This window comes from Hypanus sabinus, chromosome 6 (genome assembly GCF_030144855.1).
Source record: "Hypanus sabinus isolate sHypSab1 chromosome 6, sHypSab1.hap1, whole genome shotgun sequence".
Taxonomy (NCBI): domain Eukaryota; kingdom Metazoa; phylum Chordata; class Chondrichthyes; order Myliobatiformes; family Dasyatidae; genus Hypanus; species Hypanus sabinus.
The window spans coordinates 951,822-964,711 of NC_082711.1; the positions used below are offsets into that span (position 1 = coordinate 951,822).

General features: G+C 47.3%; 1 protein-coding gene across 2 annotated transcripts in view; it reads left to right on the forward strand.

Annotated features, from left to right (window-relative positions):
• Positions 1-12,890, forward strand: part of mapk15 (mitogen-activated protein kinase 15) — a 186,601-nt gene that overhangs the window by 136,984 nt on the left and 36,727 nt on the right. For both annotated transcript variants that reach the window (XM_059971520.1, XM_059971521.1), the window contains exon 10: positions 6,561-6,666. In XM_059971520.1, the coding sequence (XP_059827503.1) occupies positions 6,561-6,666 (106 nt within the window). The remainder of the gene's footprint in view (positions 1-6,560; positions 6,667-12,890) is intronic.

The following is a 12,890-nucleotide window of genomic DNA, read 5'->3' on the forward strand; positions in this document are numbered from 1 at the left end:
GTCTCAAAGATGCGTGCTGGCTATTTGTGAGCCGGTTCGCCTGCGCAGAAAGTGGGTCGCCACATCATCCCGTATAACCAGGTTCGACATTCCTTCATTTGTATTAAATTCAAAAAATATAGAAGTTTGCTCCTTAATAAAATGAACAAAAGCTGGATCTTGTAACAATACGGGGTTCAATCTCCACTGTGAGATTTTGAAAAATCTATCCGAAAGCTTAAAGGTTAACTTTAAAGGCGCATGATCTGAAAGCGCAATGATGTCATACACACATTCAACAACAGAGTTTAACAGATGTGTATCTAAAAAAAAAGTAATCAATTCGAGAATATTTATGATGGACGTGTGAGAAAAAAGAGAAATCTTTATTATTGGGGTGTTTATATCTCCAAATATCGACAAAGCCATATTCTAATAAAAAAGAGTTATATCAAGTTGCCACTTTATTTAGAAGCGACGGATTGGTTGATGACCGGTCAATCGCCGGATTTAAACAACAATTAAAGTCACCACCCATGATCAGCTGATATTCATTGAGATTCGGTAACTCTGAAAAAAGTTTCTTAAAAAATCAGAATTATCTACATTAGGTGCGTATACACACATTAGAGCTACCTTTTGCTCGCATAATAAACCAGTAACGATTAAATATCTTCCAATCGAATCAATAGTAATAATTGAGGCATACAAAAGGGATTTTGGAGTTTGGACTAAGAAATATAGAAACGCCTCTTGTTTTACTATCAGACAGTGAGTGAAATAAAGGTCCTTTCCAAAAGCAGAAAGACCTGTCCTCATCCTGTTTTTGTATATGATTTTCTTGCGCAAAAATAATATCAACGTTGTGCTTTTAATTTCTTAAAAATCTTTTTATGCTTAATTGGATAATTGACACCATTCCAATTCCAAGATATTATTTTGATTTTATTAACATCCATGTTTAAAATTGAGTTTAATATTATATAAAAGAAATGTTACGCAAGTACAGATTAAACCAAAAGGCGCGGGTACAACCAGAAGGACTGACGCATTTACGAAAGAGAAATCTGTCAAAAGAACTGCCTGATCAAGAAAAGAACCTACTCTAATAGACCCCTCCCCCTCCCCCCACCCAATAGATAGAAATGAAGGAACCGATAGGCTGGTCCTATGCTAACTAATAACCTTTGACCCTGTTCTCCATCTTGCAGCTCGGTATAATTAAAAAAAACAAAACTCCCACGAAAAATAGCCATAATAAAAGGCACAAACAGAATTCAACTACTATAATGTTATGCCTAACATTAATAAAAACATAATCAACAACAGCCATCTTAGAATCAGCTAAAGTAGCTTTAATATTTTATTCAGTAGGCTTAACTTTAAGATTTTTAATATACTCCCATCCTTCCTAAGAATAGATTCTCAATGATTGAGATTTTTCAGGAAAAATGATCAGCTTTGCTGGAAAGCGAAGGGAGGGATTTACATCTAATTTATACATTTCACTCATAACTTCTCGATATTTCTTCCTTTTGGCAAAGATCTCAGGTGGATAATCATCAACTATACGAATTTGTGTTGAATTGAAGAATAATTTCTGTTTCTCTCTGGCTTCTCGAATAATAACTTATTTAGTTGTATAATAATGCAAAGAAAGTACAACTGCTCGAGGACGTAATTTGGCTGAATGCCGAGAAAATGGAATTCTGTGATCTCTGTCAATAAAGGGGCTAGTTTCGAGGGTCTTGTGGCGACCCATTTCCTGGCACATCCGAACTGGCTCACAATTAGATAGCCTACGGGGGTTTGCAAGCACAGAGCTTTGGAGCCTCTGCGCCACGGGGGGCAGGTTGAGGAAGGCTTAAAAGTGAGGCTGAGGATTTCGAATAAAGTTTTTTCCTTCGACTGCAGTTACCGACTCCGTGTCGTAATTTTAGCGCTGCATGTAGCACACCGCTACAATTGGTGACCCTGACGGTCCAAACGATTTTTGGACCAGAAATGACCGATGCCGCCTCTGTTCATGCGGTTTCGTTGAAACTGCCGGGTTTCTGGACACAGCGACCGAACCTATGGTTCCAGCAGGCCGAAGCCCAATTCCACATTTGCCAGATTACCTCAGAAGACACCCGCTACTACTATGTGGTGAGCTCCCTCGACCAGGACACAGCGGCCCAGGTTGCGGAGTTCGTACAGTCGCCCCCGGCAGACGGCAAGTACACGGAATTCAAAGCCCTGCTCCTCAGGACTTTCGGACTCTCACAGCGCGAGCGGGCTGCCAGTTTACTGCACCTGGATGGCTTGGGCGACAGACCTCCTTCAGCTTTAATGAATGAGATGTTGTCTCTGGCCGACAGACACACACCCAGCCTCATGTTTGAGCAGGCATTCCTGAAGCAGCTGCCCGAGGACATACGCCTGCTGCTGTCCGACGCGGATTTCAGTGACCCCAGAAGGTGGCAGCCCGGGCGGACTTGCTGTGGAACGCCAAAAAGGTGAGCGGGGCGTCCATTGCACAGATCTCCCAGCCACGCTCCCAGCAGCAAACCAGTCCAGGCCTGGCCGCAGAGCCCGCCAACCCCCGGCCCAATGAACACTGGTGCTTCTACCACCAGCGGTGGAGCACAGAAGCCCGCCGTTGTCGCCCGCCCTGCAAGTTCCCGGGAATCGCCAGGGCCAGCCCCTGCTGATGGCTACGGCGGCTGGCCATCGGGATAGCCTCCTGTATGTGTGGGACAGAAGGTCGGGACGCCGGTTTTTGGTCGACACTGGTGCCAAGATCAGCGTTTTACCTCCGACAAGTTACGACACCCGCAGCAGGGCACCGGGTCCCCCCCTGAGGGCCATGAACGGCAGCACAGTAAGGACCTATGGCACCCGTCAGGTGCAGCTACAGTTCGGCTCCAGCCAGTTCACGTGGGGCTTTACACTGGCCACCATAGCCCAACCGCTTCTGGGTGTGGATTTTTTGCGGGCTCACAGCCTACTGGTCGACCTGCCCAGGAAGAGACTGGTACACGCCGAGACCTTTCAGACGTTCTCCCTGGGTGCAGCCCAGTTGCCAGCCCCTCACCTCGGCTCCATCATGCTGTCCGACAAGGAGGAGTTCCAGAGGATGGAGGAATTGGGGATCATCCGGCGGTCCGACAGCCCATGGGCCTCCCCCCTGCACATGGTGCCCAAAGCAACAGGAGGCTGGAGACCGTGCGGCGACTACCGCAGGCTGAACGAGGCTACCACACCGGACCGCTACCCTGTGCCGCACATTCAGGACTTTGCAGCAAACCTGCACGGCGCACGGATCTTCTCCAAGGTCGACCTCGTCCGAGGGTACCATCAAATCCCGATGCATCCTGACAACGTCCCCAAAACGGCTCTCATCACCCCGTTTGGCCTTTTCGAGTTCCTCCGCATGCCATTCGGCCTGAAGAATGCCGCACAGACGTTCCAGCGGTTAATGGACGCGGTGGGATGGGATCTGGACTTCGCGTTCATCTATTTGGACGACATCCTCATAGCAGCAGCAGTCGTCAGGAGCACCTGTCCCACCTCCGTCAACTCTGCGCCCGACTGAGTGAGTACGGTCTTACAATCAACCCTGCCAAATGCCAGTTCGGACTCGATACCATTGACTTCCTAGGCCACAGGATTACTAAAGACGGGGCAACCCCTCTGCCCGCTAAGGTAGATGTGGTCCGCCACTTCCCCCGACCCACCACGATCAAAGGCCTTCAGGAATTCGTAGGTATGGTCAATTTCTACCACCGCTTCCTCCCTTCAGCTGCCCGGATCATGCACCCCCTGTTCGTCCTGATGTCGGGTCCGAGCAAGGACATTACCTGGGACGAGGAATCCGCCGCCGCTTTTGTTCAAATGAAGGAAGCTTTGGCGAATGCCGCAATGCTAGTACATCCCAGAATGGACGCCCCTACTGCCCTCACAGTGGACGCATCTAACACGGCAGTCGGTGGGGTGCAGGAGCAACTCATCGCAGGTCGCTGGCAACCCCTGGCGTTTTTCAGCAAACACCTGCGGCCACCCGAGCTCAAGTACAGTGCTTTTGACCGGGAACTGTTGGCGCTCTACCTGGCAATCCGGCATTTCAGGTACTTCCTAGAAGGTCGGCCCTTCTCCGCGTTCACGGACCACAAACTGCTTACCTTTGCGTTTACGAAAGCGTCCGACCCCTGGTCGTCCCGCCAGCAACACCACCTGTCCTACATCTCTGAATACACGACGGATGTCCGGCACATCTCGGGTAAGGACAATGTCGTGGTGGATGTGCTCTCTCGCCCTACCGTTCATGCCCTTTCCCAAGGGGTAGACTTTGAGGCACTGGCACAGCAGGCAGATGAGGAGATTCCGAGTTATAGAACCGCAGTCTCCGGTTTGCAGCTCCAGGACCTCCCCGTAGGCCCGGGTGAGAGGACCCTACTCTGTGACGTCGCCACCGGCCAGCACCGTCCCGTCGTCCCGACAGCCTGGCGGCGCCGTGTTTTCGACTCCATTCATAACTTGGCGCATCCCTCCATCCGGACAACTGTCCGGATGGTTTCCAGCAGGTTCGTTTGGCACGGACTCCGCAAACAGGTCAGTGAATGGGCCAAAACGTGCATGCACTGCCAGACGGCCAAGGTGCAGCGGCACACCAAAGCCCCACCGCAGCAGTTTCATCCCGCCCACTGGCGTTTCGACCACATTCATGTGGATATCGTGGGCCCCTTGCCAGTGTCGCGCGGAGCGCGGCACCTCCTGACTATCGTGGACCGGTTCACAAGATGGCCAGAGGCGGTCCACTCACCGACACCACCTCTGAATCTTGCGCCGGAGCCCTGATCACCACCTGGATATCTCGCTTTGGTGTACCGGCCCACATTACCTCCGACAGAGGCGCCCAGTTCACCTCCAGCTATGGTCAGCTATGGCCAGCCTTTTGGGGACTCAGCTGCACCACACAACTGCCTACCACCCACAGTCGAACGGGCTAGTGGAGCGTTTCCACCGTCACCTGAAGCCGGCCCTCATGGCCCGCCTGCGAGGAGCCAACTGGGCGGACGAGCTTCCCTGGGTCCTACTCGGCATCCGCACAGCCCCCAAGGACGACCTGCACGCCTCGTCGGCCGAGTTGGTATACGGCCCGCCCCTGGTTTTCCCCGGGGAGTTCCTACCAGCCCCACAGGGGCAAGAGGAAGATCCCGCAGCAGTCCTGGGCAGACTACGCGAGAAGCTCGGTAACCTGCCCCCCATACCCACTTCACAGCACGGGCGGAACCCGACCTGCGTACCCATAGACCTGCAGAACTGTAAGTTTGTGTTTGTATGAAGGGGCGGGCATCAGCCACCGCTACAGCGGCCATACAAGGGGCCGTTTATGGTGCTCCGGAACAACGGGTCCACGTTCGTGCTGGATGTTGGGGGGAAAGAGGAGGTTTTCACGGTGGACCGACTCAAACCGGCCCATGTGGACCTGGCGCAACCGGCCGAGTTTCCGGCACCTCGGCGCAGAGGCCGACCTCCCAAGCAGGTTCTGGCCCAGACTGTGGACATTGGGGGGTGTATCGCCGGTTCTGGGGGGTGGGTTATGTGGCGACCCATTTCCTGGCACATCCGAACGGGCTCACAATTAGATAGCCTACGGGGGTTTGCGAGCACAGAGCTTTGGAGCCTCTGCGCCACGGGGGGCAGGTTGAGGGAGGCTTAAAAATAAGGCTGAGGATTTCGAATAAAGTTTTTTCCTTCGACTGCAGTTACCGACTCCGTGTCGTAATTTTAGCGCTGCATGTAGCACACCGCTACAGTCTCATTGAAAAGTGAGTACAGCATGTTTGAAAAGCATTTTAACAGATCACCAGCTTCAGTATTTTCAGGCAGTCCCAGAATACGCAGATTCTACAGACGCCCTCTACTATCTAAATCAACCATTCTTTTCTTCATTTTAGATAGTTCCGAGGTAATTCCATTGATTTTCTTTTCCATTGAAGATATCTTCATTCCTTGATCTTTAATAGTTTGCTTGAATAGATCATGCTCACTCTTGATTCGGGTTGTAGTCTGCTGAAGTGTTTGAAGTTGAGAGTCCAAGTTTTTCAGAGAGTCTTGAATCGTAGAAATAGCTTTTTTGAACTTCCCGTTTAAACCGGCCAGCTTATCAATTTTAATATTAAGCAATCCGAATTCTGACTTCATGTCTTGTATTGAAGAAAATATTCCCGCTAGTGTAACAGGTTCCTCCATTTTCTTGGTTTGTTCCGTTTGCCCCATTTCAGGGAAAGTCCTGCCACTTCTCAGTTCAATACCAGAATGACTTTTCTCGGCCATTGTAATTAAGTCGTAAATCCTTCAGTAAAAATAATAAATCCTTCAGTAGAAGTAGTAAATCATCAAAACTAAAAGGGATCTGTTGGTGGGATATAACATATATTAAAAGAGAGAGAGCCGCTAGGAATGCGACCTACTCCATGTGCTACAAGGTGGAGAATCTGCTGCTGCCCTTACTGATGACAGGCTGATGTGTCCTGCTTCACTGCTGTGAGTGTGTAGATGTTTTGACACCCAGACAACTTTGTGTATTCATACAGGTTTCACAACCCATCCAAGGAGCCCAGGCTGGATTACGATATTGTCCTGCCCATAGACGATGACACACAGTTGTCCGTGGCTGAGTATCGCAACAAGTTGTACCAGGTAGAAAATCAGGATGTGGTGCAGTGGGACGTCTGTGGGTGTTACAGCGGATGTTGGGCCACTAGGCAGAGGGTCTAAACTGTCGATGTGACATGAGAGTTGGTGGAGCAGTGGGTGGTCTGTGATGTGATGAGGTTGTGGGTATGTGAAATTGTACAGTGTGTGGGTGGTGCATGGGTGTTACATAGTGGCTGAGTGATTGTTTGGTGTTGAACATTGTGTGGGTAGTCCTTGGGTATTGAACATTAGGTGAGTGGTCCATGTGTTAGACCATAAGACATAGGAGCCAAAGTAAGCCATTCAGCTGCCAACGAGTCCGCTCTGTCATTACATCATGGCTGATCCCGGATGCCTCTCAACCCCATAATCCTGCCCTCGCCATATCCATTGATGCCCTGACCAATCAGGAAACAATCATCTTCTGCCTTAAATATACACACAGACTTGGAGTCCACCGCAGTCTGTGGCAGAGCATTCCACAAATTCGCTACTCTCTGCTTAAAAAAATTCCTTCTTACCTCTATTCTAAAGGGTCACCCCCCCAATTTTGAGACTCTGCTCTCTAGTGATGGATACCTCAAACATAGGAAACATCCTCTCCACATCCACCCTATCTAGTCCTTTCAACATTCAGTAGGTTTCAATGAGCATCAGCTCCGGACTCTGGAGCGAAGGCTTCCAAGTTCAAATCCAAGTTGGGCCACCCCTGAGAGAGCTTTCTATCCATGCTGGGTTGAGCATCAAGCTAGCCACTCGGCCTTGTAAAAAAAAAGGGTCGAGTCAGGAATGATCGTATCGTGACCCGGTTAATCCAAAAGGAGACCAATCCTGATACCACGTGCCAGACAAGAATGGCTGACTGCCTGGTGTGACACGCTTAAAAAAAAATGAGATCCCCACGCATTCTTCTAAATTTCAGTGAGGACCAGCTCAAAGCTGCCAAATGCCCCTCATGCGTTAAGGGGTCCATGTCCATAGGTCACTCAAAAGCTGCTGCGCAGGTTGACAGTACTGTTAAGAAGGCATATGGCCTTCATCAGTCATGGGATTGAGTTCAAGAGGTGTAAGGCAACGTTAAAGCTATGTAAGACCTTAGTTAGACACCTCTTGGAATACTGTGCTCAGTTCTGGTCAGCTTGCAACAGGAAGGATGTGGATAATATAGAGAGAGTGCAGAGGATATTTACATGGATGTGCCTGGATTGGAGAGCATCCCTTATGAGAACATAGAAAATAGGAAAACACAGAAAAACTACAGTACAATACAGGCCCTTTTGCCCATGAAGCTGTGCCGAATATGGACTGCCTAGGCTTACCCATAACCCTCTATTTTTCTAAGCTCTATGTACCTATCCAGGAGGCTCTTAAAAGAACCTATCACTTCTGCCTCCAGTGCTGCAACCGGCTGCCCATTCCCTGCACCCGCCACTCTCTGCGTCAAAAAAAATTACCCCGACATCTCTTCTGTACCTACTCCTAATCACCTTAAATGTGTGCCCTCTTGTGGCAGCTATTTCATCCCTGGGGAAAAAGTCTCTGACTATCCACATGATCAATGCTTCTCATCATCTTGTACACCTCTATAAGGTCACCTCTCATCCTTCCTTGCTCCGAGGAGAAAAGGCTGAGTTCACGCAACCTATTCTCATGAGGCATGCTCCCTAATCCAGGCACTATCCTTGTAAATCTTCCCTGCACCCTTTCTATGTTTTCCAAGTCCTTCCTGTAGTGAGGCGACCAGAATTGAGCACAGTACTCCAAGTGGGGCCTGATCAGGGTCCTGTATAGTTACAATTTTACCTCTCAGCTCTTAAACTCAATCTCACAGTTGATGAAGGCCAATACACCGTATGCCTTCTTAACCACAGTCAACCTGCATAGCAGCTTTGAGTGTCCTATGGACTCAGACCCCAAGATCTCTCTGATCCTCCACACTACCAAGAGCCTTACCTTTAACACTATATTCTGCCATCATATTTGACCTACCAAAATGAACCACCTCACACTTAGCTGGGTTGAACTCCATCTGCCACTTCTCAGCCCAGTTTTGCATCCTATTGATGTCCTGCTGTAACCACTGACAGCCCTCCACACTATCCACAATACCCCCAACCTTTGTGTCATCAGCAAACTTACTAACCCATCCCTCCACTTCCTCATCTAGGTCATTTATAAAAATCACAAAGAGTAGATCCCTGAGGCACACCACTGGTCACCGACCTCCAGACAGAATATGACCCATCTACAACCACTCTTTGCCTTCTGTGGGCTAGCCAGTTCTGGATCCACAAAGCAATGTCCCCTTGGATCCCATGCCTTCTTACTTTCTCAATAAGCCTTGCATGGGGTACCTTATCAAATTCCTTGCTGAAATCCTTATATACTACATCTATGGCTCTACATTCATCAATGTGTTTAGTCACACCCTCAAAAAATTAAATCAGGCTTGTAAGGCACAACCTACCTTTGACAAAGCCATGCTGACTATTGATAATCATATTATGCCTTTTCCAAATGTTCATAAATCCTGCCTCTCAGGATCTTTTCCATCAACTTACCAAGCACTGTAGTAAGACTCACTGGTCTATAATTACCTGGGCTATCCCTACTCCCTTTTTTGAATTAGGGAACAACATCGGCAACACTCCAGTCCTCCGGAACCTCTCCTGTCCGCAGTGATGATGTGAAAATCATCGCCAGAGGCTTAGCAATCTCCTCCATCATTCCCACAGTAGCCTGGGGTACATCCTGTCTGGTCCCAGTGACTTATCCAACTTGATGCTTTCCAAAAGCTCCAGCACATCCTCTTCCTTAATATCTATGTGCTCAAGCTTTTTAGTCTGCTGCAAGTCATCTTTACAATCACCAAGATCCTTTTCCTTAGTGAATACTGAAGCAAAGTATTCATTAAGTTCCTCCGTTATCTCATCCGGTTCCATACATACTTTTCCACTGTCACCCTTGATTTGTCGTATTCTTTCACGTCTTATCCTCATGCTCTTCACATACTTGTAGAATGCCTTGGGGTTTTCCTTAATCCTGTCTGCCAAGGCCTTCTCATGGCCCCTTCTGGCTCTCCTAATTTCATTCTTAAGCTCTTTCCTGCTAGCCTTATCGTCTTCTAGATTTCTATCATTATCTAGTTTTATAAACCTTTTGTAAGTTCTTCTATTCTTCTTGACTAGACTTACAATAGCCTTTGTACACTATGGTTCCTGTACCCTACCATCCTTTCCCTGTCTCATTGGAACGTACCCATGCAACTATCCCCTGAACATTTGCCACATTTCTTCCGTACGTTTCTCTGAGAACATCTGTTTTCAATTTATGCTTCCGAGTTCCTGCCTGATAGCCTCATGTTTCCCCTTACTCCAATTAAACGTTTCCCTAACTTGTCTGCTCCTATCCCTCTCCAATGCTATGGTAAAGGAAATAGAATTGTGATCAATATCTCCAAAATGTTCTCCCACAGAGATATCTGACACCTGACCAGCTTCATTTCCCAATACCAGATCAAGTACAGCCTCTCCTCTTGTAGGCTTATCTACATATTGTGTCAAGAAACCTTCCTGAACACACCTAAGAAACTCCACCCCATCTAAACCCCTCACTCTTGGGAGATGCCAATGAATATTTGGGAAATTAAAATTTCCCACCACAACAACCCTGTTGTTGTTATTCCTTTGCAGAATCTGTCTCCCTATCTGCTCCTCAATGTTTCTGTTAGTATTGGGTTGTCTATAAAAAAAAAACACCCAGTAGAGTTATTGACCCCTCCCTATTCCTAACTTCTACCCACAGAGACTCCATAGACATCCCCTCCATGACTTTTTCCTTTTCTGCAGCCATGACACTATCCCTGATCAACAGTGCATCGCCTCCACCTCTCCTGCCTCCCTCCCTATCCTTTCTGAAACATCTAAAGCCTGGAATAGTTTGAGTAAACTTGGGTTTTTCTCCTTGGAGCGACGGAGGATGAGAGGTGACCTGATATAGGTGTATAAGATGATGAGGGGTATTCATTGTGTGGATAGCCATATGGTTTTTCCCAGAGCTGCAATGGTTAACACAAGGGAACGTAGTTTTAATGCACTTGAAAGTAGGTACAAGGGGGATATCAGAGGTAAGTTTTTCTACACAGAGTGATGTGTGGAATGCACTGCCAGCAATGGTGCTAGAGGCAGATACAACAGAGTCTTAAGAGACCCTTAGATAGGTACATAGGGCTTAAAAAATTAGAGAGCTATGTGGAAATTCTAGGCAGTTTCTAGAGTGGGTTACATGGTCGGCACAACATTATGGGCCGAAGGGCCTGTAATGTGCTGTAGATTTCTACCAAACCTCTTCATTCCTGGAATCATCCTTGTGAACCTCCTCTGGACTATCCCCAAATACAACACATTCTTTCTGAGATAATGGGCCCACAACTGTTAAAAATATTCCAAGTACAGTCTGACTAGTGTCTTATAAAGGCCTAGCATTATTTCCTTGCTTTTATATTCTATTCCACTTGAAATTACTGCCAACATTGCATTTCCCTTTACCACAGAGTCAACTTATAAATTAACCTTCTGGGAGTCTTGCACATGGCCTCTTAAGTCCCTCTGTACCTCTGATGTTTGAACCTTCTCCCCATTCAGATAATAGACTGTACTATTGTTCCTTTTACCAAAATGCATAATCATACATTTCCCAACACTATTTCATTTGTCACTATGCCCAAGTCCTGCTGCAATTGCATTGCTTTCTCAGCATTTAACACCTCCACCTATCTTCATACCATCTGCAAACTTTGCCATAAAGCCATCGATTCCATTATCCAAATCATTGATAAACAATGTGAAAAGTAGCAGTCCCAATGCTGATCCCCAAGGAACACCACTCGTCACTGGCAGCTAACCAGAGAAGACCCTTTTATTCCCAGATATCGCCACCTGTCTGCCAACCACTCCTCTATCCAAGCCAGTATCTTTCCTGTAACAGCATTGGATTTTATCTGGTTTTATTAGCCTCATGTGTGGCACCTTATCAAACGCCTTCTGAAAATTCAAGTAAATGACATCCACTGCCTCTCCTTTGTCCACCCTGCATGCTACTTCCTCAGAGAACTCCAACCGTTTTATCAGGCAAGATTTTCCTTGATAGAAACCATGCTGACTTGGACTTATTTTATCATTAGTCTCCAAGTACCCTGAAACTTCATCCTGAATAATAGACTCCAGCCCTTTTCCAACCACTGAAGTTAGGCTAACTGGCCTATAATATGCTTTCTTTTGCTTTCCTCCCTTCTTAAAGAGTGAACGGACATTTGCAATCTTCCAGTCCTCCAAAACAATGTCAGAATCAAGTGATTCTTGAAAGATCATGACCAATGTATCCATTATCTCTTCAGCAATGTCTCTCAGGACTTTGAGAGGTGGTCCAGCTGACCTATCCACTTGCCTAGCACTTTTTCCTTTGTAATAGAAATGGTACTCACTCCTGCTCCCTGACATTCACGGACCACTACCCATAATGTCATACCGGCCAATCTCTAATTGCGCCACGAGTTTGTCAAGCTTATTCCAAATGCTATGTACATTTAAATTGAATTGAATTGTCTTTATTTCTTAACATCCTTCACATACATGAGGAGTAATAATCTTTTATGTTACGTCCCCTTCTGAATGTGCGAAGTGCAAATTATAGTAATCTGTAATAAGTAGTATGTACAGCTTAGAACTACAGTTGTGTCATTGTAAATTAATCGGTCTGATGGCCTGGTGGAAGAAGCTGTCCCGGAGCCTGTTGGTCCTGGCTTTAATGCTGCAGTACCGTTCCCCGGATAGTAACAACTGGAACAGTTTGTGGTTGGGGTGACTCAGATCCTGAATGATCCTTCAGGCCCTTTTTACACACCTGTCTTTGTAAATATCCTGAATGGTGGGAAGTTTACGTTCACAGATGGGCTGGGCTGTCCATACCACTGTCTGCAGTGTCCTGCGATTGAGCGAGGTGCAGTTCCCATACCAGGCAGTGATAAAGCCAGTCAGGATGCTCTTAATTGTGTCCCTGTAGAAAGTCCTTAGCATTTGGGGACTCATGCTAAACTTCTTCAGTTGTCTGAGGTGAAAGGAGTGCTGTTATGTTTTTTTCACCAAAAAGCCGGTCTTCAGTGATCTTCAGTGATATGTACCCCGAGGAACTTAAAGCGGTTCACCCTCTCAACCCCAAATCCATTGATG